Raw genomic sequence first — 27,954 nt, forward strand, 5'->3', positions numbered from 1 at the left:
GTCGAAACTTACCATTCTGTATGACCTGGTCCTCAGTAGCTTCATACTCAATAGCGGGCGGCTTCTCGTCCGCCTGTTCTTGCGGGTCGGGCGACTGGTTCATTAGGAACGTGACTGCCTCGTTAGTCTAGTGGTCGCAAGCGCGGCTGCTGCACTCGAGGTCTCGGGTTCGATTCCCGGGTCGGGCCGAAATCGCTTTGTGGGTTTTCTTAAACTTTCACAAAGCAGCCCGTAGTCTGGAAGTTGGTGATTGATTCACCCGTGCATCGGAGAGCACGTAAATGTCGGTCCTGCGCCTGATCTCTTTGTTGAGAAAAGGCTTTGGCATCCTTTTCCCAACTATGTTAGGGTCGGCTTTCAGTCTAATCGGATGCAGCTGAGTACTAATATACCACATGATGCGATTGCCTTTCTGACTTCCTCAACCCTAAAACCTCCAAAACTTTCTGGCTTCTGATTACTCGTAACGACTGCCAAAGATGTTCAAATGACAGCTAGGACCCACTAACACGGAAGAACTCGAACTTTGTGGCTGTTACTTATCTTCAAGTCTATACATTTGTGCACTGTAATATGTCCCATGCTAATGGATTATTTTCGTCATGTTAGAAGCAGTGTACTCAATGATACGTTCTTCAATTTTCCAGACCCTGAATCGTCAAACGACTGGTCATGTCCCTACCCAGACTTGGGAGAGTTTGTGTCGAGATTCTACGCCGACCACGCTAACTGCCGCGACTTATACTCGCATCAAAGGTAAGCACAGTATTTAAACTCAAAACTTATTTATTTTTGCGAATATGGGTACATGTGGATCTTATTTATTCTATTTATCATTGTATACAATTCTTTCTAATACAATGGAATAGTTCAATATAAAAATAAAAACATCGTATTTGTGTTTTAGTAATCCTCCTCTTTTGAATAAATTGCTATTTTACATTCACTATTATAAATCTCTTCTCTTTTATTCACAGCTCAACAGAACCGATAATAACGGACGGCGACTATCTGCCCGACAATATAGAAGTGATGACTCCCATCATCGACGGCTTACGTCGTCTCAGCGAGGGCACCGACCCCGCCGACCATCTCTCCGAACACGACACCAACAAGACCTCGCGACACTACTCCGATACAACCAGCACTGACACATTCCAAACTACAGACAGCAGAGAATACATCGATAGAACAAGAAAAACCAGCAAAGCCGAAAGCAGCGACCTCTCTTCTCTAAGAAACTTGTCCACAAACGGCCTAATGATGTTCGATCCTTTAGTCATTAACGCCGTCTCTGCTTCCACTAGTGATACTAACAGACAGTTGCCCGATCACGATCTAGTGACGTCATTAAACGAACAAGTCACAGAAATCGCTGATCGATTGTCCTCGATAGCTGCTAGTGATGTCGATATTATCGATCATAATCACTCGTTTTCGACTAATGATGTCCCTACACTCATATCGACTGATGATTCGGGGGCGTACGGATTTTCTGGACCAAGGAATGAGCAGTTAAGCTGTTTGCCTTCAACGAGTCACGGGTATTTGATACCGAATGCTATCAGTCACGAACCAGCGGTACTGTCCTCTCTATCACATAATAACTCTGCGGTTTTTAACCAAGAAGATGAATCCGGCAGCGAACTTAACGGTGCAATGCTAAACTCTGATCTCCCGCTCATTATCCCTGACAATATTGACGCGGACATTGTAAATACTAATATATCGATAGCTAACGCTAATTTAAGTTCTCTGCTACTAACCAATGAGGAGTATAATACTTTAGAAAGCGAAGCGGCTGATGATGATAATACAAGTTTCCATTCAGCTAAGAGGACGTTAGACGCTGAGGATGAAAGAGTTAAGTTTATGTTAGGTTACGAGAGCGACCACGAGTCCCCGGTCGACTCGGGCGTCAGTACTGAGAACACTAGTTTAGATAGATCGCCCGACACCGACCAGAGTAAAGATATCAAAGACAATCATTTCATGCAACAAAACAGGGTACTAAAAAGTCCGGATGCTGAGGCGGATGACGACAAACACACCAAAAACACGCTAGAGAGTTCCTTTTCCGATGTAAATAATGACGTTACTGTAAATATTAATTATGTGGAAGACGAGAGCAGTAAGAACGAAGCTGGGGCGTCTTCATCTATAATGGATAAGGTTATCAATAGGTTAAGTTCTGACGAGGAAGGGTTGAATGAGGCGACTAATGTAAATAGCGAGGCAAGAAGAGTTCTCCATGATTGGGGTGCAAACGCTACTGAAGAAGAATATAGAACGATCGATGAAGTGATTACAGAGTTGAGAAGGCATAGAGAGTCTGATAAGAAGATTAGTTCGCTAGTTGACGAAGACAATAATGTTAGTTCTAACGCCGATGTTGGCCCGTCCCAATGTAGCAGCCGGCCCAAGAAGAGTCGGAAGGCTAATACTAAGATTAAGAAGAAAAAGAGTAAGATATGGTCGCGTGGTATGGTGATATTAGATAACCGCTCGACGCAGAACGAAAATAGCCCTTTGAGATTGAATTTGGATCATTTTGTTGATGAGAGGTGAGTTTTGCCCATTAGGTTTTTAGGGTTCCGTAGCCAAAATGGCAAAAACGGAACCCTTATAGTTTCGTCATGTCCGTCTGTCCGTCTGTCCGTCTGTCCGTCTGTCACAGCCGATTTACTCGGAAACTATAAGTACTACAGTGATGAAATTTGATGGGAATATGTGTTGTATGAACCGCTACAAAAATATGTCACTAAATAGTAAAAAAAAGAATTGGGGGTGGGGCCCCCCATACATGTAACTGAGGGATGAAATTTTTTTTTTCGATGTACATACCCGTGTGGGGTATCAATGGAAAGGTCTTTTAAAATGATATAAAGTTTTCTAAAAAACATTTTTCTTAAAGTGAACGGTTTTTGAGATATCAGCTCTCAAAGTCGTAAAAAGTATGTCCCCCCCCCTCTATTTTTATAACTACGGGGTATAAAATTCTAAAAAAAATAGAGGTGATGCATGCTAATTAACTCTTTCAACGATTTTTGGTTTGATCAAAGTATCTCTTATAGTTTTTGAGATAGGTTGATTTAACTGTAATTTACGGAACCCTTCGTGCACGAGTCCGACTCGCACTTGGCCGGTTTTTTATTACAATTTGGAATGATAGTTGACCGTTACCGTTACCATATTATATCTTGCCCAGATTCTAAAGGCTGTTTTAAATATTTATTCCATTTAGTTTGTTATTTCATGAAAATCAAATCTTGACGAAAAAGTTCCATTCTATCATTGCTTCTAGGCCTGAGAACAAAAGTTAAAAGATAATACTTCTAGATTATGCTATATTTCAGTTTAAATATATAGCTGTTAAAAAAAAAAAAAAAAAACATTTCAGTGGTACATCTTGCGGTGCGTCAGAATGCGCGGACGACGAACAAATAGCTCTCGCTTTACAAGCGCAGGAACTCGCCGCCAGACAACATGCAAGAGGGAAGTTCAAGTGAGTATAAACATACAAAAACTATGATAAAGATTATGGATGTTCTTAATACATAGAGAGGTAATACAAGCCCTGCAAATGATGAAATGATGTCCTCCTAGCCGATTATCGGCTACGGCGGCTGTTCTCATGTAAGGAGATTAGCCAACTGCGTAGGACATATTATAGTGCACAAGAAATTGCGCAGACACAGGTGCACTCCCTATTCCTTCACTCTCATAGCCCGATGGGACGGCAATCCGACACGACCGGAAAGAGATCAGGCGCAGGACCGACATTTACGTGCTCTCCGATGCACGGGTGAATCAGTCACCAACTTCCAGGCTTCGGGCTGCTTTGTGAAAGTCTTCTAAAACCCACAAAGCGATTTCGGCCCGACTCGGGAATCGAACCCGAGACCTCGTGCTCAGCAGCCACACTTGCGACAACTAGACCAACGAGGCAGTTAAAAGCCCTGCAAATAACCTATATACTACGAACATACCTACATACAATAATAATAGTTGTTGCCAAACTTTTTGTCGTCTCGGTAAATTGCATGAGTTGCTGCGCAGAAACCAATTTTGAGTATTAGAGGAGGCGAAACATTTACTAAGCTTCTATGTGAAAAAGTATAATATATGTATATGCGAGATAAAAAGTGCATACTCAATTTACACGAATTTACGATTTTCCTGCATATGTCTAGTACATATATTTTTATATCCATCCATATCTTTCACATTATTCCACACCACCCATATATTTTTTTTTTTCAGATCAAGTGAAGACCTAATCCACCGTCTCTTCGTGTGCATAGCGGGAGTCGCGGACCAGTTACAGACAAATTTCGCGGCCGACTTACGAAACATACTGAAGTCTGTCTTCCTGATGAACCAGTCGCCCGACCCGCCTGAGCCGGTGGACGAGAAGCCGCCGGCTATAGAGTATGAGGCTACTGAGGACCAGGTCATACAGAATGGTGAGTTTCGATTTTATTTTGGGAGTAGCAGCTGTTTGGCAGGGGGCTCGTGGCTAAGTAGAAGCAGGAAGGATCGATTGACCATAAGTTAAGCAAAGTTTGACATGACGACTTTTTCCGTGTTTCGGAAGCTACGATACACTGGTTGTTATTTATAAACCGGCTGTTATTTAAACATCTTTAAATAACAGTCGTTACGGGTAGTCAGAAGTAAGAAATTCTGACAACCAGTCTTGTCAAAGGGTGTCGAGCTGCCCGGGTAACTTAGTTGATGAGGTACCAGTTAGATCGAAAACCGATACCAACATAGTTGCATAAGGCGAAGGATGGTAGCTACGATGATGATGATGGATGGGATAATAGCTGTGGTGATTTGTGCGCGAGTCCACTAAACGTGATTAAATTTTTGCTGCATTCTAACACTGCGACCTACAAATTCTTCACTATATCATGACCTAAAATACTTCATGGTATTGACAACCATTATTCTTTATATCCACAGGCAGCTCATTCGACAGCGTGTATTCAGCAGAAGAAGTGTACGCTGACAGCGCATCAGACAGCACGTCGGACGGCAGCGGCCGCGTTCCGCGACGGAGCGCGGACGCCGAGCCGCCCGTCCCGCCCGAGCCGCAGCGACGCAAGAGTGTGGATGCGGGACATAATTTGCAGGCTTCTGTGTCTACTGGAGATCTTACTTATAGGTAATATGTTTAAAAAGTCTTATATGTAAAGCAGATTTATTGATTCAAAGATTTCTATTAAAAAAATGTTATCATCATCCTCCGAGCCTTTTTCCCAACTATGTTGGGGTCGGCTTCCAGTCCAGTAAAAAAAAAAATGTTATAGGTATATGTAAATAAAAAGAGGAGCCTTTATATTATGACGCCACTATACGCGTTTCTGTACTTCGCAGATAAAATAATACATTCCTTAGATTCTGTTAGCATCATCATAGAAAGATTTCTTAGTATTCCGGGTAAATATCAATTAATGCTTACTCTAATTTAACCTTAGAAAGGACAATGCTATTCTTTGTATGGAAGTTGGGCTCAAGAGTTGCCCACAGCAGCTGCATAGTGTATTATGTTCCATAGGCTTATAATAGGTCCCAGACCGAAATATTTCGAAATCTATCCCAGGAGTCCTGAGAAAAACTGGTTTGACTCTTATTCAATATTACGAAAAATATGCTTACAAACTCTTAACTATTCCACTTTTATTACCTTAATTGAAATGCATTATAATATTAATCGACAAATACGAGGTGTTGAACGAGATTTTTTTTTACCGACTTCAAAAAATGGAGGAGTTTTTCAGTTCGTTTGTATTCTTTTTACGTTTGTACGTGCATAACTCCGTCGTTTACCAACCGATTTAAACAATCATTTTATTGTTTGAAAGGATTTCCTTTCCAAATGGTTCCTTTGTTATTGGGTCCGGGGTCTGGTGATAGAAACCTTAAAACAATAGGGAACTGTCGGAAATTGTAAGCACACATTGAATAAAAACTTGTCATTCGGGTATATATTTCCAACACCACAAAACTGTGGAGGACCTGACGATGGAGACGACAGTGAGACGAGGGAACTCCTCAACGGTATCTATTTACTACCTCGTGTTCGAGCTTGTTTTATTCGTCTTGATAAGATTTTTCCATTGCCATTACGAATATTAATTGCATGACGCTACACGAATTTAGGACTGATTGTGGTAGATAGAGAATGAAAAGCAAGAGAAACAACAATTACCTTTAAACGTCTATTTCTGTTTTTTTATCCTGTTAACAGTGAAACCACTAACTACGTGAATGTTATTTCAAGAAAAGAGGTTGTTAGGTTTGTTGCTGCTTAAAACGGCTTGCTAACAATGGCTGGCTAACATTAGAACCGGTTTTTTCTCGGGACCTCTGGGATCGATTTCTAAAATATTTGGATTTCGTATTAACAGTGAAGTAAAGAACCTATTCTAACCATTCCCACTACTGGGCAAACGGCTTGGGCTTTATAAATTGACTGATCAAGTTTAACATTAGAACCGGTTTTTTTCGGGACCTCTGGGACCGATTTCCAAAATATTTGGATTTCGTGTTAACAGTGCAGTAAAGAACCTATTTCGACCACTTTCACTACTGGGCAAAAGGCTTAGGCTTTGTTAAGAGACTATCTATGGAGAACATTTGAACCGGTTTTTCTCGGGACCTCTGGGACCGATTTCAAAAACATTTGGATTCCGCGTTAAGAGTGAAGTAAGGAACCTATTTTAACAATATCCACTACTGGGCAAATGGCTTGGGCTTTATAAAGTGACTGTTCAAGTTTAACATTAGAACCGGTTTTTCTCGGGACCTCTGGGACCGATTTCAAAAATATTTGGATTTCGTGTTCAGAGTGCACTATGGAACCAGCTGGAACTACTCCCACTGCTGGGCAAACTTTGAGCCCAGACCCTGGCATTGTCCTTTCTAATCTATGTAAGTTGTAACAAGGTTAATGCCGTTATTACCGCAAACTTACCGATACCCGCCAGCAGGCTGGCATAAACCGGTACCGCTTGTGGTCACTGCCAATGATTGTGCAGACGGCATGCGGCATAATCATAAGCAGTGATCAGGAGACACTGCTATCGTCACTTTTGGCCTAAAAATTTACTAATAGATATAATATACGTCATGTATTCAGGGAGGAGCAAGCGCCAGCGCCAGAGCGTTTACCCGAGTGGGTGCCCGACATCGCGGCGCCCGCCTGCATGCGATGTGCCGCACACTTCACCGCCTTTCGCCGCCGACATCACTGCCGCAACTGTGGTACGTAAATCTGTTCATTTAAAGTACTGTGAAAGAGAATAAATAATCACAGCTTGAAAATATCCACTGCTGTTAGCCAATGCACGGATTTTGATGTATTTTTAACCAAGCAAATAAGGCAAAACTTTTGTATTGCAAAATTGATAGCTAATACCAGATATTGCTGTCGTGCACGCATCAGAACGCTTGTAGCTTTCAGAAAATGTACACCCAATAATAATGTTACAAATCAGTGGTCATAAACCATTTTACATAAACCCGTTTCGTCTCACATTATATACCTAAGCGAATTTCAGGAACATGTGTGGACGCCTTGCTTAACCAACTACCGCATAAACTCTTCCTTCTCGTTTCAATCCATATGAAGCTTATCTGGAAGAGATCGCTCATAGCGATAAGACTACCCATTATGTCACCAACTTAATTCTAAGTTCTAAGAACAAAAACATAAAAACTAAACAACAATTTACTTACAGGGAAAGTATTCTGCGCATCATGTAGCTCAAACTCAATTCCTTTACCCCGATACGGGCAGTTGAAACCGGTTCGTGTCTGTGACGAGTGCTTTCGCTCCATCGCCAGCCACTGCCGCCGGCCGCAGCCCTCGCAGTATCGGTGAAATATTATGATATACACGCTAGCTGTTTATCGGCAGACTTATAGATGTCAGTGAGGTAAGCGTCAATCGTAGAGATATGTATTCTTTCAAAGTCAAAGTATATAAAAGCTCTTTCGAAACGTCATACTGGTTGCACGGTTCTTTGCTGTGGAAAAATAGTGTATTGGTCTTACCGGTCACAGAGAGGACTTAAAAAGTAGTGATGGTAATTAGTCTGTCTTTTAGATTAGCTGAAATGTTGGAGAAATTCAAGTTAGCTCCCACTTTTTGATTCCATTTTAATATTCGTGGCGTTGTAACGAGAATGATTCAAATGGTGAACACGTCGCTGTTTGTCTCAGGAGAGCATAAATTAAAACTTAGATGCCTTAGGGGCCTTGTGACGTCATGGCTTAGTTCTACCTATCACAATTTTAACGTATTTTATCTTCGTTATTTTTAGCTTGTGGGAAAAGAGGAAACGTGTAATGGCTTTTGGCTAATCTAGAAGACTGACTGTAGAAGACCTAATTACGGTTTTCATTTGTCGCACCTATTGGAATTTAAAATCCATTGTACCAGTAGTTAATAGTTTCACCCTATCATATAGTGATTAGTACGATCAACTGAAGTATGTTTGTGAGCTATCAACTAAAAAAAGTAAATTCTCTTTCATTATTCACATCTACATTTCTGCGAACCTCATACAATTGACGCTTACGCTCTACCGACGGTTAAAGTTTGTTCAAGGCTAGTGTTGTTCATGAACTTTCTAGTTGTTATACTGTTGGAGTTAACCTTATTTTTAAAAGTGGGTCAAATTACGTCACAGTGGGTATCTTTCTTTAGCAAACAGCAAAGAATTTCACCCTTAGTTCGTTCTAAGAATATGTTCATATGGCGCTTCTTTGCGCAAAATTGCGCAAACATATGGCTGGTATGTATGCGCAATTTGGTAATTGCGCAAAAAAGCATCTTATGGATTAATTTTGCAAATTTCGTTTTCCGGATTGCCATTCTTCCAATAACATGACCACTATAAAAACCAGGTTAGCACCAGAAATATATATTCTTAACTATAAAGGTGAATTTATTCGTCTGATTTGTTTTATACTTATAGCAATTGTTTATCAGACAGTGCATGATGGTTTAACAAAATGCCAAAATGTATGTTGATTTCAAGTAAATTGTTAAATTAATTCTCCTTTGTATTCGTCCAAAAAATGTATATTTACGATCATCCACGTGATATTTGAAATGTTATTCCAAAATACATTTTATTACCATTATATAGGGCGTATATTTGAATCGCAAGTAAGTTTCACTCATTTTGTTTATATTAACGAGTAGAAATATTAATTATTTTGCTTAGTTTGACTTATTTTTACTATTTTGTAGTTATTATAAATGATAATGTTTTAGTTTCGATTCAAATATATGCCGATTATATTCCCCAAGTTTGTTGATAGCGGTGTTTAATAAATAAATAAAAATATGTATAGTTTGTTTCATATTGACTGATAAAAATTTTCGTGTAAGGAATTTCCATATTTTGTTAGGTAGCTCTCTAAAATATTAATGTTGTTTGCTACGTGTTTTATTGTATAAGTTGTGTTGCTTGCAAGTAGCAATATGACGCGTACATCATTTTCTTAACGATATTAGTGAATTTACCTATCATCACAAAACAATTTTGATAACTGTCTTCCTTTCTCAGAATACAGGTTGTGTTTTTATATTTTCAAAATTTTGTAGAGCATAGAACTTAGTTATTTCTCAAAAAGCTTATAGTAATTCAGGTAGTCTTGTAACAGTCTTCCTCATTGCTCGTATATTTTAAGAACATAATTTGACCATCACAATCCGCCTCTGTTATGTGTATTTGTAAATAAACATGGCATTTTAATGTTTCATAACTAGATGTGTCATTTTATTCGCGTCTGCAAGCAACACATCGACATCGCCCCAAGATAAATAATGGAAATTGTTTCGTTTTAGACTAGTTAGGGACATTCGAAAAATATATTTTTAAGAATACTATTGTCTGATTGAATTGTTAGGTCATTACTTTATTTAGTACTCCGAAGTGTTGGGACAGAAACTTCGCGAATATCGACATCGATATTCTGTCCCAACCCTGCGGCCTGCGAACCTAATATTAATCTATGACTTTAAATAAAAAATAAAACTTTAAAAAGATTCCATAATTTTTATATCCATCACTTTAGATTTTTAAGCATTCTTTTAATGTTAAGGTATAACGTTGAATGTTTGTAAATTTTGTAAAGCTAATGAGTGTATCCACGTACCCCATAGATTTTGTATATTGCAAATGGTGAATTATGATAGCTATTTTCAAAAAATGTTATAAGTGATAGGTATGATATTTTAACGTGTAAATAAATTTCGTTATTAGATATCAATGGTTTTATTTTGGTTTATATTTTCCCAACATTCGACTGACTAAATACTATTGTAGTTTATTGCACAACTTTGGCAGAAGATGAAGATTTGAAAACCAATTTCAGTATAACACGCTTGGCTGCAATTTTTTGATTACTGAAATGGCATTCAGAAGATTTTTAACTCAGTTTTCTACTTATTCCATCGTTTCAGAATTGTGTCCATTGATTTGGAAATGATGTTTTTTCTCTGATAAAAGTAAATTATGTATTGCAAATGAGGTGCTAATATCCGCTCATAAAGTTAAATATTTATTTAATAAATGTAAAATTAATAAATGTACTATGTCAGTCAAGCATCTTTACGTATTTATACTCATATTTATAAATGTTAAGTATCTATTACGGATGTTTTGAATTCCATACGTTGATAGTAGAGAATAACATTAATTTGAATATTACAGTCAGTGTGTGCCAACGCAGAATAGTTAAAGGTACCCGTACACATGCACAGAAGAGGTACATGGTAAGAAAGTATTATAATTAGTAGAGTACTCCATTATTCTCATCAAGTAGCTCGACTGCAAAACGTCCAATAGATGAGGAATCGTCGAAGCGAAAATCATATCTAAAGCCGACTTTCAAACAAACTTCAGGGCAGCAAAGTTGTGGCTATGATAAAAATATTTGGGGAAAACAATTCGTGGTTCAAAAATATGTATCTCCTTCAGCAAGTCTTTTGCCGACGCCGATATCCTGGATCCTGAATTTATGCTTATATTATAAAGCAGAAGAGTTTGTTTGAACGGAAGCTATATGTCCAAAAACCATAGTTAGAAAGCACATTTACTGAGGTAAATCCGTTTGCTGGGAGTTCCAAAAGAACACGGGCGGGTTTTCCCATTTCAACCACTTTTTTACACCAAAAATTGCTGAATTATTCCTTTTACAGGTGTACCTAGTAAAAGCTAGATCCTCAACCGAAACTAACGACAATTTTCTCTGCGGTGGGACATTAGTGACCACCTCTCAAATACTGACTTCAGCAGCATGTATCATACGCTTGGATAACTTATACGCTATAGCTGGATATAGGAAATATGTCAATGGCATGGATCTCGAAAATGATAACTGTACGAAGCTCAAGAAAGAGAGAATTGTTAAGATTCGGGTACCGAGAGGTGAGTTATGAATTATAATATTGATACTTTTATTTGTGATGTTGTTGGTAGGTAATCTTATTTCATATACCTTGCCTGTCTGACCTCCTCAACCCAGTCACTCGGTCAACGCAATACCCTTGGTAAGACTGGTGTCAGACTGACTGGCTTCTGACTACCCGTAACGACTGCCAACGATGTTCAATGACAGCCGGGACCGTGACAGTTTAACGTGCCGTCCGAAACACAGTGGTGTCCAAGATATACCTACTTAGAAAGTACATACAAACTTGGAAAAGTTCTACAAATAATTTATCCAACTGAATAAATGAATGCCAATGAATTAGTAACAGTGCGCGGTAGGAATTCTGAATATTCCGATTAGATAGGTACCTAAGTAGAGTTATTAACGGTGCGAGTGCAAACCGAACATAGTAACAATTCGTAGAGTTGCAGTCAAAATGCCAGTCATGTGACGTCATTTGCATCCTGACCAATAGGCAACTAGTACGTGTCCATTTCGACCGCGCGGCCCCCTCATAATTGTTGATGAAACTTTGCCAGGAATTAGTAGTAATTTGTTACTTTTCACTCCTCTTTTCCTGAATTTGTTACAAAAAAAACCAAGACGCTATGACAAAGAACAGTTGGCCGCTAGAACCGCCACTTGCCGTAGTCATCGCCCGTGATTACTCAGAAACTATACAATGCAGATAGACGAATGATACATCAAAAGAAAGGTCTTTATTTGTTAAATTTGTTACAAAAATAAAAAAGGTCAAAACGTAGATAAACAAAAAGTTATGCAATGTTAAGTTTTCAGGTTATGAGTAGGTAAGTATATCACCGTAGGTACCAAATTAATAGAGGCTAATGTGTATAGAAAATTAGTCTTTAATTTGTTACAGCGAAAAAAGACAAAAAAATACTAGAAAGTAGGTTCAATAATATGTTAGAGTCGTTTTTAGTTGGCCGCGCGGACGGCAATATGCCTAAAATACAATTTCGTTTTTCTCGTTATTAAAAGTAGGTTTAAGCTTAATTAGAGTACTAATCGATGGGTAACGTAACCTAGTTTGAATAAATATAGCGAATTTAACTGCAGCATTCATATTTTAGGAGATATTTACAAAAACACAGTGGTATGAAACTGTATGAGAGTAGGGTGTCCATGCATTTTCACATATTCGAAATTTTCGTTATTCACGTCTCATTTTTTTAGGGAGAGTGCATACTAGTAGAGTACCATGATTACATTAGTACAAAGGCATGTTGTTAATTTTGTATTCTGAACAAATATGCGGTTCGTTTTGCGGTCATATTGATGTCCATTGTTCTTAATTCTTTAAAGTACCCATTTACTAATAAAAAAATAGTTTCATTGACTTTCCGCAGGTGTTTTATGATGGGAACGATTCCAGAAAAATAATCTCTTTTGTTTTCAATCTATTGTTAAAAATATTTGTCGCAAGCTGTTTAAAAAACGATATTTTTTTGTTGCAAATAAATTCCTGTGCTGAATTTTGAAGTGTATAGGTACTCGTACGTATTTAATTCCCGTGATTTTTATACTACTAAGTTACTGAGACAATTATCATTATAAATCCAGAAGTGTCTAAAAGTGCTTAGTTATCAGTTGTGCCCACTGTATGTTGGAACTCCCCACCAAAAAGTGTATTGCAGAGGGATCCAAATCGACTGCGATAAGTTTTTTTTTTTTTCAATTTTATGATGACTTGTATAAAGTAATAAACTGTGTCCTTATAATTATTAAGTATATATAAAATGACATGAAATTCATGAAGTCTCTGCCACATTTTAATGTGATTTCATTTCACTTCAAAAGTGGTCATCTCTTAAAAATATTCTTAGCTTAATAACTTACATTAGCTTTTAATTTAGCTGCAAAATATAATAGGGTTGTTTCCAATTTTCGAAAATCTATTTAAATAGCTTCCAAATAATTTAAAGATCACCCCTCCTACGATTTTGCGTCTTAAATCTCTTTACTTTTTATGTATTCGATTTTTTTCTATTTTTCTTAAAACATTGCCCAGAAAACGCTCGATCACGTGACTGTGACGTCAGAGTATACTATGTGTTCCTTTACACTTTGCACATCTAAAGAGAAGAAACTAATTAGAAAGAAGTCATTGATTTTTAAATTCTAATAATGCATTCTTATAATATAGATTCAAAAACAAACATTTTAAACATTTACATTATTTTTAAACATTGGGCACAAAAGAAAATACCTGTAATGTTTTGAGTTGTGTACGCGGTAAAATAAAACTGTGCAAAGGAACGTAAAGTTTGTGTTTGTTATTGAGGTTATATTTGTGTCATCTTGGTTATTAGCAAAGAATTGAGCCACAAAAAAACTATCATCTTTCATAAATCCTTTCTCCATAATTCTTTTCTAACTTTCTTTCGCTCAAATACAAATAAAAACTAAAGAAAACATCACATCAATTCTCAGTTTATACCTGTCATAGACTGGCACTGTCAAATACTTGTCATTGTCAATGTAAAGTGACGACATCGGACTCGATTCGCCGTTTTCAAGGGCATGACGTAATAGACGATAAATTTAAATTTCATAAATTATTTAAAAATTATGTGGTCAGTTATTATTAATATAATATAGCTTATCGTGGTTCTAGTTTTGTAAACATTCGGTACATATACAAATTTTTAATTGACTGAATACTAGGAAACAACCCTATTGCACACTTCTTTCATAGAAGTGCTGACCGTTAGTGACCGATTTTTTTTTTAAATAAGTCGCTGCATCTTTGTCTGTCAAATAACGACGACTTTTCTTCGTTATAAAATTATTAATTAAGAAAAGTTCTTGCCCTTAATATGTACCTACTTACATAGCAATAATTTGTAGTACCTCAGTATGTATATTTTGTTTGTGATGCAGGCAACGGATGTTTAACCTTTGTATTATATTATCAGTTGCTTTTATTGCAGCAAAAATGGGTAAAGCTGGACGAAAATCTATTGTTGAGAAATCAAAACAGAGAGAAGTTTTTATGAAATATGCCGACAAACTACTGGATGTTAAACTGAATGACCCTTTATTTGATAAAATTGCAAGTGATTTGGATAATCTTATGACACCAGCAGCTCTTTACATGTCACTGAAAAGAAATTTCAGGGAGTTTCTAAACACTGAATGCAAGCAGCGAACTGTATGTCCGTCCTCGTCATCCTCATCATCATCCTCAAGCAATAGCCCGAGAACTGCATCCAAAATATCACATTCTCATGTCGAGTCCAATCAGCATCATAGTGAAAACGATACAAAAAACTTCAAGTTCGAATTAGATATCTATGACTGGAAAAAAATGCAACCATTAAATGTCTTGTATAAAAGAAATTACTTGAGAACATGCACTCCATTTAAAAAATATAAAATACTGCCTAAGTACAAATGGGTGCATATTTTAAGAGAAAAGATTTGGCTCATTACTAGATTACCTTGTACATGGAATTTCAAAAGTTACAAAGTGGAGTCTGAGCATCATATTTTCTATCTATTTGTGACTTTGATTTTTATAAAGTATGCACTCTCCCTAAAAAAATAAGACGTGAATAACGAAAATTTCGAATATGTGAAAATGCATGGACACCCTACTCTCATACATTTTCATACCACTGTGTTTTTGTAAATATCTCCTAAAATATGAATGTTGCAGTTAAATTCGCTATATTTATTCAAACTAGGTTACGTTACCCATCGATTAGTACTCTAATTAAGCTTAAACCTACTTTTAATAACGAGAAAAACGAAATTGTATTTTAGGCATATTGCCGTCCGCGCGGCAAACTAAACACGACTCTAACATATTATTGAACCTACTTTCTAGTATTTTTTTGTCTTTTTTCGCTGTAACAAATTAAAGACTAATTTTCTATACACATTAGCCTCTATTAATTTGGTACCTACGGTGATATACTTACCTACTCATAACCTGAAAACTTAACATTGCATAACTTTTTGTTTATCTACGTTTTGACCTTTTTTTTATTTTTGTAACAAATTTAACAAATTAAGACCTTTCTTTTGATGTATCATTCGTCTATCTGAATTGTATAGTTTCTGAGTAATCACGGGCGATGACTACGGCAAGTGGCGGTTCTAGCGGCCAACTGTTCTTTGTCATAGCGTCTTGGTTTTTTTTGTAACAAATTCAGGAAAAGAGGAGTGAAAAGTAACAAATTACTACTAATTCCTGGCAAAGTCTCATCAAAAATTATGAGGTGGCCGCGCGGTCGAAATGGACACACTAGTACTCATACTATGACAATTTAGAAACTCATTATAGATATCTCTAAAGTATCAGATATCACCGCGATAAGTGAACGCCAGTGGTATCGTGCAAATCAGTAAATACAAACTCGCAGTAGACGCAAGTCGCATCATGTCGATAATAATCCACAAAACTGATATCAGCCCACCGGCCCGCGCAACTTTGATAGTTGCCGACTTACTCGGTCTCAAAATCGAGACCAGAGAAGTCAATTTGCCAACTAGAGAACAATTCAAACCGGACTATGTGGCAAAGAACCCGCTACACACAGTACCATTATTGGAAGACGGTGATTTTATTCTACCAGAAAGCCATGCCATCGTGACGTACCTGGTGTCCAAGTACGGGAGTGAACAACAGACTTTATACCCTAAGGATGTGAGAACAAGAGCTATAGTCGACCAGCGCTTATACTTCGATGCTTCAATACTCTTTCCGAGACTTCGAGCAGTTATTTACAGTGTTGTGAAGTTCAGAGCTCCGGGACCCAATGAGGTTCAGATTGCGGATATTGTGGAATGCTACGAAGTGACGGAGAAGTACCTTGAAGGGAAGACTTATATTGCAGGCGAAGGGTTTACTTTGGCCGATATTTCGTGTGTGGCTACAATATCTGCGTTGGACTGCATTGTTGCTGTCGACAAAAAGTATGCGAAGCTTCATGCTTGGTGGGAACTTCTGCAGAAAGAAGCTTGGTATCAGAAGATCAATGAACCCGGACTGAGACAGTTTGATCGTTTTATTAAACAGTTTATTTAAAATGTTCTGTTAAACAATTTAACGTATTTAGTAATAGTCAAAACCTGAGTAATGTGAAACACGGGATGCACACATTTTTTAAATATAAGCTGAAATAAAACCTGTACGTACATATTTATTTAAATTAGTTAGTTACATCCCTATCAAACGTAGAGTCCCATCGGAAACCTATACTTATGATTAACATCCGCTTTTTTATCAAAATCGTATCTTTTTGGTGGTTGTCCCAAAATTATTATTTTCATAGAGTCAACCCCAAGTAAATCGATTACAATATAAATGGGGCACCCACACATCTAGCCCACGCTTAAAGTACTCCATTGATAAATAAACATTATGTAAGTGCTTAGAATAGAGTGCTTCTTATCTTAAAATGCAAGTAAATACTTGTTATAATGGAACAATGTTGTGCTACTAATTATCATAGATAACATTGTTTAATTTGCAATCGCTCTAATAGAAGCATCAATGTAAGGCATCCATATTTGTAGCTCTCTTAAGTATGCAAACCACGATATTTAATATACTTATGTTTTTGATGCCAATGAACTTATGTATGTAAAATCCGAAGCAATGACGTAGGAGTTAATAATTACTTCCAAAAAAGAGGATGATGTTAATTCGTTGTCTTCGAGGCATCGAATTCTAAAGCGACGCAAAACTTATACTACTTACTTTCCAATGATTCTGCCTAAGGCGATTATCACACTGCCCCGCATGATGCAGCGTAGTGCGTGGATGCGTTTTTTTTCCGTTGCTTGTAAATAGCTCCGTTTGTATGGAAAATACGCATAGTCCAACACACTGAAAATGCATCCACGCGCGTTCATGCAGATCACTCGCATACACGCGGAGAAACACGCACCCCCGCGCGTAGGTGCGGGGCGAGACGCATGGTATGGCACACTGAATCCCGCAGTGCCGCGCGTGATTTTGAATGGGCGTGACGTGTATATTTGAAAATGGAACTCGATGAGAGCCGCTGTGCGTGAATTTACAAAACGCACCTACGCGCGTGAGTGCGCGAAAAACCCGCACGATGATGCAGATCTGCACTCCCGCATTAACGCGCGTAGGTGCGTCGACACGCAAGATGCAGCGTAATGCGGGGCAGTGTGAAGATCACCTAACCCTTTAGAAAGCAAATATTTACTTTTGTTGTAAAGGGACCTGGGCCTAATTATCCGGCAGGATTCCTTTTATTTCTTACGAACGACAATGAAGAATAAGACTTAACCAATCACCGCCATTCTTTAACTCGCAGGTCATTTGTCACATCTTCGCGAATATGCCAACACCACCCGGTGGATGGCCCTAGACATCGGCGTGGCTACCGTTGAGAAACCGTACGATTTTCAAGACGTAACCTTCAAGATATACTGCTCATATATACCAGCTGCCATTCAAATTAATTATGATACAAATCTGGATAAGAAAATTGGGACTAATGTTGTGGCTTTGGGATGGGGACGCGATCGAGGTTCCAGGGTAAGTACGCTGAAGTGGGATTGTAGTTGGGTTACCGCGGCCCTTTGTACTCATGGCTTTGGCTCTGGCTCCAGAAGGAACATGGTGGGTTTTAGTCGGTAAGAGTCTGGCACTCTCTTCCGTAGTGGAAGAGCGGGAGGACATTTGATGATTTACCAAAAAATGGTGTAAAAACGTGCACATAACATGCCATGCGTATTTATAAACCGCCGTCGTTCTAAGTTTCCCTCAGTATCCAATAATACAATGACACACCTGATAGGATACAAATTTATTCTCAGATTCGCGATCTAGTCGACCGCAACTCCGAAACTCTTAAGGAAGTGTCTATAGTGATACAAAAGAAAGACGATTGCATAAAGAAATTCAGAGGGAACGGCTTGGCAGTACTGATAGAGAAGTTCATGATATGCACCCACGGCACAGGGCTTTTAGACGGCGAGGGGAATGTCATCAACGAACTTGACAAGGCCATTTACAACGCTTGCACTGACGGACAAAGACCTGGCCACGATCAGGTCAGTTCAGGTCAATTCTAGAAGTTTCTTTTTTTTTGTTAGTTAAGTAGGTATCAATCTAGAATATCACTTATACTAATTTTGATCATTTCAAAACCAACCTTTCCTTAATATTTGTGGCATGCACGTTTGAACACCGTGCTTTTTAGTATGAATTATCAATTTTAGTGTAAGGATTTCGACGATAAGGTCTACGCAAATAGACGCATGCGAAGACCGAGTGTTAAACAAAACGAGACCGGCGACATAAACCACTTGGATCGAAAAATAAATGAAAGCAATGTAAAGCATGTATTCTCTAGAAGACAAGGAATTTGTCAGGTATTAGATAAGTTCATTTTAAGAGGACGAATTGGAAATTTTGGCGCCAAGGATCTCAATTTTTCTCAGTAAATACAAAACGGATCAAAATACAACTTGGTTACCTGAAAGTTCATGATATAAACCTTATTTTGTTAGACTTCAAAACATGATTAGGTAACTTTTATAACATAGAAAAATATATCAAACATACCTCTTTTTAAAAAGAGATTCACATATTATGGGCAAACGGGACCGATTTAAGCCTCTTCACTTTTTTAGTAGTTGAGTATATACATACTCTTTAAAATTGTGGAAGAAATTTTTATCAAATTATCATTTCTAAATAATAAAATTACAAAACCATTTTGTCGCTTATGACTTTTAGTTATAAGCTAGCGCGCGTATTGTAATCCTCGCCCCGCTCAGACGCTCTGTCCCCTCTTGGCCCCTTGATGCGCGTGCCGGTTATGGAATTATTGTTTACCAATTCGTCGCCTTAAAATAGCTATTCAAACTGTTCTTCCATATTTTACAAAAAGTTTAACAATGTCAGTCTATCTTTATAGTCTTAAGCTGCTTACCCGCCTTTCTAACCACCTCCAGAGGGGACTAATACCCCCTACCGAAAAAGAGCAGCCTACATCCTTTCTCAGGCCCTAAAATGTTAACATATTTAATTTAAGTTGATTCCGTAGTTATGGCATGAACGCAGACGCATAGAGACTTTCGCATTTACAATATCTGTGAGGATAGGTGTAAAAATAGTAAGTTAGTGCAAAATTCTCATTTGAATGTTTCAATGTTTTTTGTAAAATAAACTCCTTGAGCTTATTTTCCAGAACGACCATGGCGGTCCATTAGTCACATGGGTTGGCACTGCTGAATTAGTTATAGGAGTAGCAGTGAACGGTCTGTATGATGTAGAGTACAACTGCGTTGGGCCCTATATATTTGTTAGCACATCTGCCGCTGGTCTGATATTGAAGTGCTTGTTATCTGACAATGTTTCCACGTGAGTATTCTAGTTGAAATTTCTTTTTACCCGGTTTTCCAAAGAGACTCTCGATTCAGGTGTTTGTATGTTTTCTTTCTGAGTGACTAAACTTATGGTAAAGAGTAACTAGATTCATTACACCCCATTGTAAGTTCAAAACATCTTACTAACTATTATAACATTAAATTACCACTATAATAAAAATTATTGATTCTTCCGAGTTTCAAGGAAATTATATTTTCAGAGGTGAAAGTTGTACCCAAGAAACGACGGGTGGCTTTGACATTTTCGAAAACGTAACACGTGGATTTGAAGATGGCGTCCAAGCTTTGTTAAGAGCTCAAGAAGAAATGTCCGCTAAAATAGGAAAGTCTGAACTAATATCAGATTATGATTATTCTTCTGTCCAAGAAGTTGCTTATTTATAATATGTTTTTATTTAATCACATTTTCTTTCCCTTTTATCTCCTAGAATTAGGTGTTTAGTTCCCATCTAGTTATTCTTTGTGTTAAAACCCTAAAACAAATTGGCTTATGTTTAACTGATCACCAGATATAGTAACAAATAGCAGACAAAAATAGTAAATGATCACACCAAAATGAAACTCGCATTTTAATATAAAACTATAACCAAAGTTTTAACACTTTGCTATCCTATTTAAGAGTGTGTTTTCGAGGGTGTGTATTGAGAAACACATTCTTCTTCTTCTTCCTCCTGCCCTGTTTCCAATTTTACTTGGGGTCGGCGCAATATGTCATTTTCTTCCATTTTCCCCTGTCACTCGTCATACTGACACTCACGCATGCATTGCAAGCCGGCCACATAACTTAATATGGCATTATAATACTTTATTTGGTTAAAGGCCTACATTTTATGGTAATCACAGTGATTTATTTAGGCAAAAATAATACATTTATTTGGTCGTCAAGAGTTGGTGATCATTTGGTGGTCGAATACAATTTAAAGTGGAGTCGTGACTAAAATAGCTGGTACTATTACATTTTTAGACTTTATTTTTCTGGTGTTCAGTAGATATTTTTGGTTACAAAACTAAGGGTATCAAAGCATTTTATGGTGGTCATTATATTTGTTCCCAAACAAATTTGGTATCGGTAAAGACCATAGTGGCACTGGTAGTTTTAAAAATAGCGAGTTGTAGGGCTTATAAAATGACCGGGTCGGCAGAACCTGAATCCTACTACCTATACAAGGTGTTGATTTGCATTTGTGCCATAGTTCAGGAGGAGGACATACAATACGTAAATAATCGATTGGAATTACAGTAGATGGGAAATAACTAATATGCACTGCTTTTTTTGTCATTGTAATGTCGTGGTATTTTCGAAGTAATCCAATTTTATGAATGAAATTTATGAGTGATCGTTGCGTATGCTTTGTGTTTGCGTTTGTGTGAGGGTGCAGCACGGTTTTAACGCCAGTAACATACGCGACAAGTTTAAATAAGGCTAGATGACATTTACGGAATTCCGAAAAAAAATTAAAGAAAAAAAAATAGTACCAATTTTTTTATTGATTTGGGTCGAGAATCATTAGCATAATTACGTCCTTGAATATGGCACGGATGCAAATCAACAGCTTGTATTACCTAGGTACTTTTTGGTGAAATAGCACGAAACTGGTTAAGGAAAACAGCAAAAATATTATTAATAATATTCATTTATTTGCTCAGAATATAGATATTTACAGTAAGGTGATTACAGAAACGTTGAGGAAATTCTTTACATTATATAGTAGACTAGCGAGCCGCCCCGGCTTCGCAAGGGTAAGACCGCAAACGCACAGGCAGGTGGCTTGCTTAGCGCCTAGTGCCTAGCGGCTTTCATCCTTTCTATTCGACTAGCTAGGCGCTAAGCGCACAGTGCAGCCAGTCGCGTTCATTTTAGAACGTTCGTTTTACTGGGCTACTCGCTAGGTGACGCGCTAGACACTAGGCGCTAAGCAAGCCACCTGCCTGTGCGTTCGCGGCCTAATAGTATTTCTCGACTATTTAATGGATGTTATAAGACATGTATACCTTCCTCCTCAATCACTCTATAATAATATCTATTAAAAAACCGCATCAAAGTCCGTTGCGCAGTTTTAAAGATGTAAGTATACATAGGAATATAGGGACAGAGAAATGGACTTTGTTTTATGCCAAGTAGTGATTAAGTACTATACTTCGGCCGTTCAGAGAATGCGTTCCTGACACCTATCAGTTAGTCACGACTAGTGATGGGCACAACATAACACTGAGTTCGTAACCGTTCCTTCAAAATGAACCGCCGCATTATTTTAAGATTATTTTCGTTTTAAATTGGCGGAATCATTTGTTTTATATTTTAGTTATTTAAGTGGAAACCAAAAAAAGGTAATATTCATATAATAAAATTGTTTTATTTATTCTTTGTTACAAGTACATTGAATTGAATGTGCGAACAGAATATTAATCAGACTCCGATTTGCTTGAGGAGGTGGTGTCTTCATCATCATCTTCGCCTACATGTATAATTATATTATTATCAATAACAGAATCAATCCTGATATCTCGGTCTAACAAAAGCCGGGTAATCAAATAAAAACAGATCGAAAACACTTGAAAAACGTGGTCTATGCGCACGAAACGACAACGGACGACTGTTTTAGCGTCACAAAATGGCGGCCCATAACGCCATTTGGGGTTACCATTTTTAATCTAAGTATAAAAATGCGGTTTGGTCATAGTTTTATTTTTATATTTCATAAACGTTATAATTAAGTCTTATAGTCCATTATTTTCCAATTCTTAAAAAGAAAATCAAAACGTATTATTTTATATTATAACTGTATAAGAACAGATTACGATACTTGCCTGTTATTTTTAGCACAGCACTACAAAATATAAACCGCTGACATAACCTTGTAATAGCGCAGTATAGATTTAGAAAAATATTGTTTACCAAGTTATTTGACACTCAGTTTGGCACAAAATTATAACATTCATTGATTATTGATATAATAATGTTGTTTTAATGCTCCTCAATTGTTAAAACGGTAAACAACCAGCAAAAATATTTTTATCGTAACTGCAACGCCATTGCAAAGTTACGTCGTCAGTTCAATCGCGACGTGTCAGGAACGCATTCTCTGAATGGCCGAACTATAGGTAGTTGGAACCTGATTATACTTAATAAATAATGTTAGGACACCTTTTCACACACGGTTGGTTAGCCCCATGGTAAGTTATTAATTATCTTGTGTCATGGGTGCTAACAAAACTGATAAACTACATATATACATATTTATAAATACATATCATAACACCCAAACCACGGCCAACAAGCATGCCCATCACACAAATGTCGACCGAACCGGGAATCGAACTCGGGACCTCAGGTTCGACAGTCCGGCATGATGACCATTGCGCCATCGAGTTCGAGATATCAGTGCAAGTAGAAAAAGGCTAGACACATGATCAGAGAATGAGGTAGGCAGTACACTACCATGGTCTCATGTCTACAAGAATAATAATTGATACTCGTATGTAATCAAATTTTTCTTCGCCTGAATGCATTTGTAAATTGAATTCGAAAAAGTTTTTTTTTATTTATTTTATATGACTGCGTAGTGTAATAGGTACTTTAACCAAGTCATGTTGTACGAGCCCTTTATTTATTCTTTAATGTGGTTTATTAGCTTTAAAGTTAAGTACCTATGCCTTGTGTGAATGTAGTACTTTTGATCCATCGTTACTTTTTTCAATATATTATCTTAGCTTTATAAGAATTGCTGGCAGAAGTTAGTCAGATTTTCTTATAATTAGATGAAATGATTTTAAATAAGTTTCTTATCGTAAAACAGTTTGTCTGTTCGAGCGAAGAATAACTAACGGACAAGTTGAAACCAAAGGGAAGAGGTATGTGGTAAGTATTTTCAAACCCTAGTATTTAAAACACAAAGTTCGATCATAGAAACTATGGATTGTTTAAAAGAGGATAATGTGAGATGCAGTGAAATGTATAAATATGTGGATGAAATGAAGCAACGAGACCAACTAAATTGGGGATAAGAGAATGATGACGATGAAAATGAAATAATATTATATAATTCATGTCTTATTAATTACTAAGACAGCCTAAGTTAAGAGTTTGCCTGCCTCGTTGGTCTAGTTGTCGCAAGTGCGGCTGCTGAGCACGAGGTCTCGGGTTCGATTCCTGAGTCGGGCCGAAATCGCTTTGTGGGTTTTAGAAGACTTTCACAAAGCAGCCCGGAGTCTGGAAGTTGGTGATTGATTCACCCGTGCATCGGAGAGCACGTAAATGTCGGTCCAGCGCCTGATCTCTTTCCGGTCGTGTCGGATTGCCGTCCCATCGGGCTATGAGAGTGAAGGAATAGCGCAAATGCTTGTGCACTATAATATGTCCTGCGTAGTTGGCTAATCTCCTTACATGAGAACAGCCGCCGTAGCCGATAATCGGCTAGGAGGACATCAATTACTAAGAGGAGATGAATAAGATGGGAGTGGATGTTAGTACGACGTCTGACAGAGAGGTATGGAGTACATATTGCGCCAACCCCAAATAACATGAGAACGGGACAGGAAAAAGAATAGCTTAGTTCCTGCAAATTCTCCAATTTCAGGTGTACCTTCTAAATTCACCATATTCAGAATACCAGCCAGAAGCCTGGCTCTGTGGTGGAGTTCTTATTTCAACAACTAAAGTTTTGACATCAGCCGCTTGCCTTACCGAAGTCAGTCATATTTATGTGATAGCTGGCTATAAGAAATACGTCAGTGGTAATAGTATACAAGACAATGATTGCACACGGTTTAAGAAGAATAAGATTATCAGGATTATTATTCCTAAAGGTCAGTAAGTTACTCTGGTAGTTCTTGGCAGTGTGTTAAGGACAGTTGCGTTGTTGGCACTGTATCGTAAGTATTAAGTTTCCTGAGCCCCACACTTCAGTATAATAGTAATCCTGTAAATGGTATTAGTTGCCTAACTCTCATACGTTAGTAGTAACTCTATAGATTATAAAGAAACAGAAAAACAACAATAAATAACAGAGGTCTAGTTAAATAATTCTATCAAAGGACGCCTAAGAGAAGAGCAGAGGAAAACTACTGAACATTATGTTCCATCAAACAAATCCAGTGCAATTCTAAGCATCAAAATTCTATTGCAGCATTTAATTCAGAAACGTGGATAAAATTCGACATAGGCGTTGGTGTTGTCGAAAAACCGTACGACTTTCTCGATATATCGTATCGTTCGATATGTTCGTACGAACCAGAAGCTGTAGCGATTAATTACGATGTCAATCTGGAGGTCCCTAATACTGCTGCTGTGGCATTTGGTTGGGGAGGGTCGAGAGCTCGCGAGGTAAGAATTGTATCTAGAAGATATTTACTATTTAAACATTAATTAGCAATACTTATAGTTGTTAAATCAGAATTAATTTTGTCAGTTATATGGAAAACAATATGATCTGTGATGTGAAACATAGTAGCAGTTGATGATTGACTTTCTAAACAACCAACTTTGAAGCAACATTACTAACACTCTTTACTATTTTTTGGGCAAATACTTTTTTCCTATCATATTATGATACTGTTTCCAGAAATCCATTTACTAGGAAGTCTTTTTTGCTAAGTTTAATAGAATTAAAAAATATTACAGCCTGGAGTAGATGGTGACCTAAACTCAAACTACTTGATGTCAGCTCAAACACTTATAACGCACAAAGAAGTATGCCAAAAACTGTTCCCAGATAGTGTGGATTATTACTTCCTTTGTACTACAGCGTCAACTGCATCCGAAGACATTTTTTCTAACGTTAAATGTAACCAGACTGATTCCAATGGCACTCTTCCTAAAGAGGTAAGTCTTGGCATTCGTTGATAGTCAGTAAGAAGAATAATAAAGTCTAACAACCAATAGATTCAAGGATGTTGTCTTGTGCAACAAGAGGTTGATAGGCAGTTACTCCATGTCAAACATTGATAATCAGATCAGCTGAATACGGTTAGACTAAAAGCTGATCCCAACTTAGTTGTTAAAGGGTTAGACAGATGATAATGAGACAATTTTCCTTTCAGAAACGCTTTTGTGTCTATGTTGTTTTTGTTTACAAAGTAATGCCAATAACTGCCAAACAGGATTCCGTTTCAGTGTTTGGATCCTGTCGAAGTAAACATCAGTAGAAAATCTCTATCTGACAATAATTACACTACTACTACTAGGATTGACGACAAAAATGTAACGCTTGATGATTTTAATAGAACGAGCAGAAAACAAGGGAACGAGAATATCTATGGTGGGATTTGTCAGGTAAGTGTATTATTTGTTCTAGAAAAGAGGCCTTAGCCTCATATACCTACGCGTTTTTGTACGTTCACTTTCATCTTATCACCACCACGGTCAATTCTGCGTTACACACTAGTGCAAAAGCGTTCAGGCGTTCAGCAGCGTGAGGGAATGTCAAACACTTACTGACTAAAACTTATCATGTTCGTTCATGGATCTTTTATGTACCAGGTCCGCGGAAACTCTTTCGCTCTTTCAAAAGCGCAGCTAGCATATTGACCTTTTTTTTTAACGACGTCAAAAATCATTAAATCCCGCTGTGGGTTAGCAGCGATGAAGGAGTGTCAGACTCTTACATTGACCTTGTATAGACATACGTTCTCTTTCCAAATAGCTTTAGCTTTCAGCTGCGTGCCAGATTTAAGTATATTTGCAAGATTTAAGGCCTTAATACCCAAGTACTTAATAAAATTTGAACTATAAATTCGATAAACTGGAAACCAAGTCAAGTATCACATGTTTATTTCCAGAATGACCACGGTGGACCTTTAATAGCATTCTCAGGTGACAAGGAGGTGGTTATAGGAATTGCGTTGAATAGCGTTTACGATGAAGAATATCAATGTAAAGGCCCCTTCTTATATCTGAGCACAGCTCATTCTAAAGTACTCATTAAATGTTTACTTGCTTCCGTCGATGAAACGTAAGTAATCTGGACTTAATATTGAAATATGAAGAATTTGTTCCTTTGGTTGAATGAGCCTTTCAAGAAGTAATTTAAGATGAAGAGGTCTAAGATGGCCCAATTTTCGATTAAAGTGGAATGTTTTAGGCTGCTTTTTATCTGGGATATGTCTTATTGCTATCATTCATTATTAACGAAAACAGTAACAAGTTCTTTACGTAGTATCCTTTCCGTTGCAGACGAAAGGTATGTGAATCAATGAATTACGCGGTAGATGAACGAATTATTAAGTGGCCAGATGTTAAACGTAAAGTACCAAAGGAATGTGAAGATGGGTAAGCATTTGACTTGAAAATTTGTGACGAACTTATTTTAGATACTTAATAATTTCTCTTAGCATAATAACGCTAGAGGTATCCGGACTTTTTTTCTTTAAAATCCTGAAGTAAGTTGTTTTTTTTTTGACTAGATTTGACCAAATAAAGCTCTTGGCACATACACAAACTATGGGAGCCTACTTGAAGCTAGAAATGTTTGTAGGCAATTGGAACTATTTCTAGATGAATTCAGTATCAGTACTCAGTATTGTTGTATTTTATTTTACAGAGGATGTCAGGCTGTGCGAATCCGACCACAAGTGAGATTATTAGACTTGATAGATGATGCTATAGAACAGTGAACTGTTACACCCTTTTTTTATCGTCCCACTACTGGGCACAGGCCTCCTCTCACACGGAGAACAGTGAACACCGTTTAATATTGATTTATTGAGCTTGAAAAATACGAAAACATTATTGTTTCAATTAGATTCATTAATTAGATACATGATATTTATAAAACGTTTTTTTTTTTATGAAATTCTTGTTGTTTTATTTTATTTTCCATGGATTTTTATTAACGACTTGTAAGAGAATGATAATGATGTCCTCCTAGTCGATTATCGGCTACGGCGGCTATTCTCATGTAATTAGCGAACTGCGCAGGACATATTATAGTGCACAAGCATTTGCGCAGTCACAAGTGCACTCACTATTCCTTTACTCTCATAGTCCGATGGGACGGCAATCCTCCAAGACCAGAGAGAGATCTGGCGCAGGACACACAAAAGTTGACGTTTAAACTCATTTCTGCTCAATATTCATGCAAAATTTAAATAAAAAAT

The 27,954-nt window shown here is 37.5% G+C and overlaps 4 protein-coding genes across 4 annotated transcripts in view; all 4 read left to right on the top strand.

Moving 5' to 3' along the window:
* LOC124642041 (lateral signaling target protein 2 homolog) overlaps positions 1-10,287 on the top strand; it is a 60,429-nt gene extending 50,142 nt beyond the window's left edge. Inside the window, exons 8-14 of the mRNA XM_047180338.1 lie at positions 648-756; positions 978-2,564; positions 3,401-3,505; positions 4,264-4,466; positions 4,969-5,170; positions 7,148-7,272; positions 7,749-10,287. Coding sequence (XP_047036294.1) covers positions 648-756; positions 978-2,564; positions 3,401-3,505; positions 4,264-4,466; positions 4,969-5,170; positions 7,148-7,272; positions 7,749-7,891 — 2,474 coding nt within the window. The 3' untranslated portion in view covers positions 7,892-10,287. The remainder of the gene's footprint in view (positions 1-647; positions 757-977; positions 2,565-3,400; positions 3,506-4,263; positions 4,467-4,968; positions 5,171-7,147; positions 7,273-7,748) is intronic.
* A 5,521-nt stretch (positions 10,288-15,808) lies between these two features.
* LOC124642076 (glutathione S-transferase 1-like) lies at positions 15,809-16,619 on the top strand. The gene has a single exon (XM_047180373.1). The coding sequence runs from the start codon at positions 15,866-15,868 to the stop codon at positions 16,511-16,513; it is 648 nt and encodes a 215-aa protein (XP_047036329.1). The 5' UTR covers positions 15,809-15,865; the 3' UTR covers positions 16,514-16,619.
* A 1,202-nt stretch (positions 16,620-17,821) lies between these two features.
* On the top strand, positions 17,822-20,250 carry LOC124641707. Its single transcript, XM_047179874.1, has 6 exons — positions 17,822-18,001; positions 18,283-18,519; positions 18,688-18,840; positions 19,518-19,586; positions 19,662-19,834; positions 20,061-20,250. The coding sequence occupies exons 1-6, from the start codon at positions 17,822-17,824 to the stop codon at positions 20,242-20,244; spliced, it is 996 nt and encodes a 331-aa protein (XP_047035830.1). The 3' UTR covers positions 20,245-20,250.
* A 3,198-nt stretch (positions 20,251-23,448) lies between these two features.
* On the top strand, positions 23,449-27,600 carry LOC124641994. Its single transcript, XM_047180283.1, has 9 exons — positions 23,449-23,512; positions 23,658-23,719; positions 24,438-24,666; positions 24,987-25,183; positions 25,481-25,681; positions 25,973-26,131; positions 26,638-26,810; positions 27,032-27,127; positions 27,399-27,600. Exons 1-9 carry the CDS (start codon positions 23,449-23,451, stop codon positions 27,469-27,471), a joined length of 1,254 nt encoding a protein of 417 aa, XP_047036239.1. The 3' UTR covers positions 27,472-27,600.
* The last annotated feature ends 354 nt before the right edge of the window (positions 27,601-27,954 follow it).

This window comes from Helicoverpa zea, chromosome 23 (assembly GCF_022581195.2).
Source record: "Helicoverpa zea isolate HzStark_Cry1AcR chromosome 23, ilHelZeax1.1, whole genome shotgun sequence".
NCBI classification, from domain to species: domain Eukaryota; kingdom Metazoa; phylum Arthropoda; class Insecta; order Lepidoptera; family Noctuidae; genus Helicoverpa; species Helicoverpa zea.

Bases quoted from the DNA above. Each gene is read 5' to 3' on its own strand.
- LOC124642076 (XM_047180373.1), top strand. From the start codon at position 15,866: ATGTCGATAATAATCCACAAAACTGATATCAGCCCACCGGCCCGCGCA.
- LOC124641707 (XM_047179874.1), top strand. From the start codon at position 17,822: ATGGCCCTAGACATCGGCGTGGCTACCGTTGAGAAACCGTACGATTTT. The intron at 18,002-18,282 runs GTAAGTACGCTG...ATTTATTCTCAG, and splicing joins GACGCGATCGAGGTTCCAGG to ATTCGCGATCTAGTCGACCG. The intron at 18,841-19,517 runs GTATTAGATAAG...TTGATTCCGTAG, and splicing joins GAAGACAAGGAATTTGTCAG to TTATGGCATGAACGCAGACG.
- LOC124641994 (XM_047180283.1), top strand. From the start codon at position 23,449: ATGTTGTACGAGCCCTTTATTTATTCTTTAATGTGGTTTATTAGCTTT. The intron at 26,132-26,637 runs GTAAGTGTATTA...GTTTATTTCCAG, and splicing joins TCTATGGTGGGATTTGTCAG to AATGACCACGGTGGACCTTT. The intron at 27,128-27,398 runs GTAAGCATTTGA...TTTATTTTACAG, and splicing joins CCAAAGGAATGTGAAGATGG to AGGATGTCAGGCTGTGCGAA.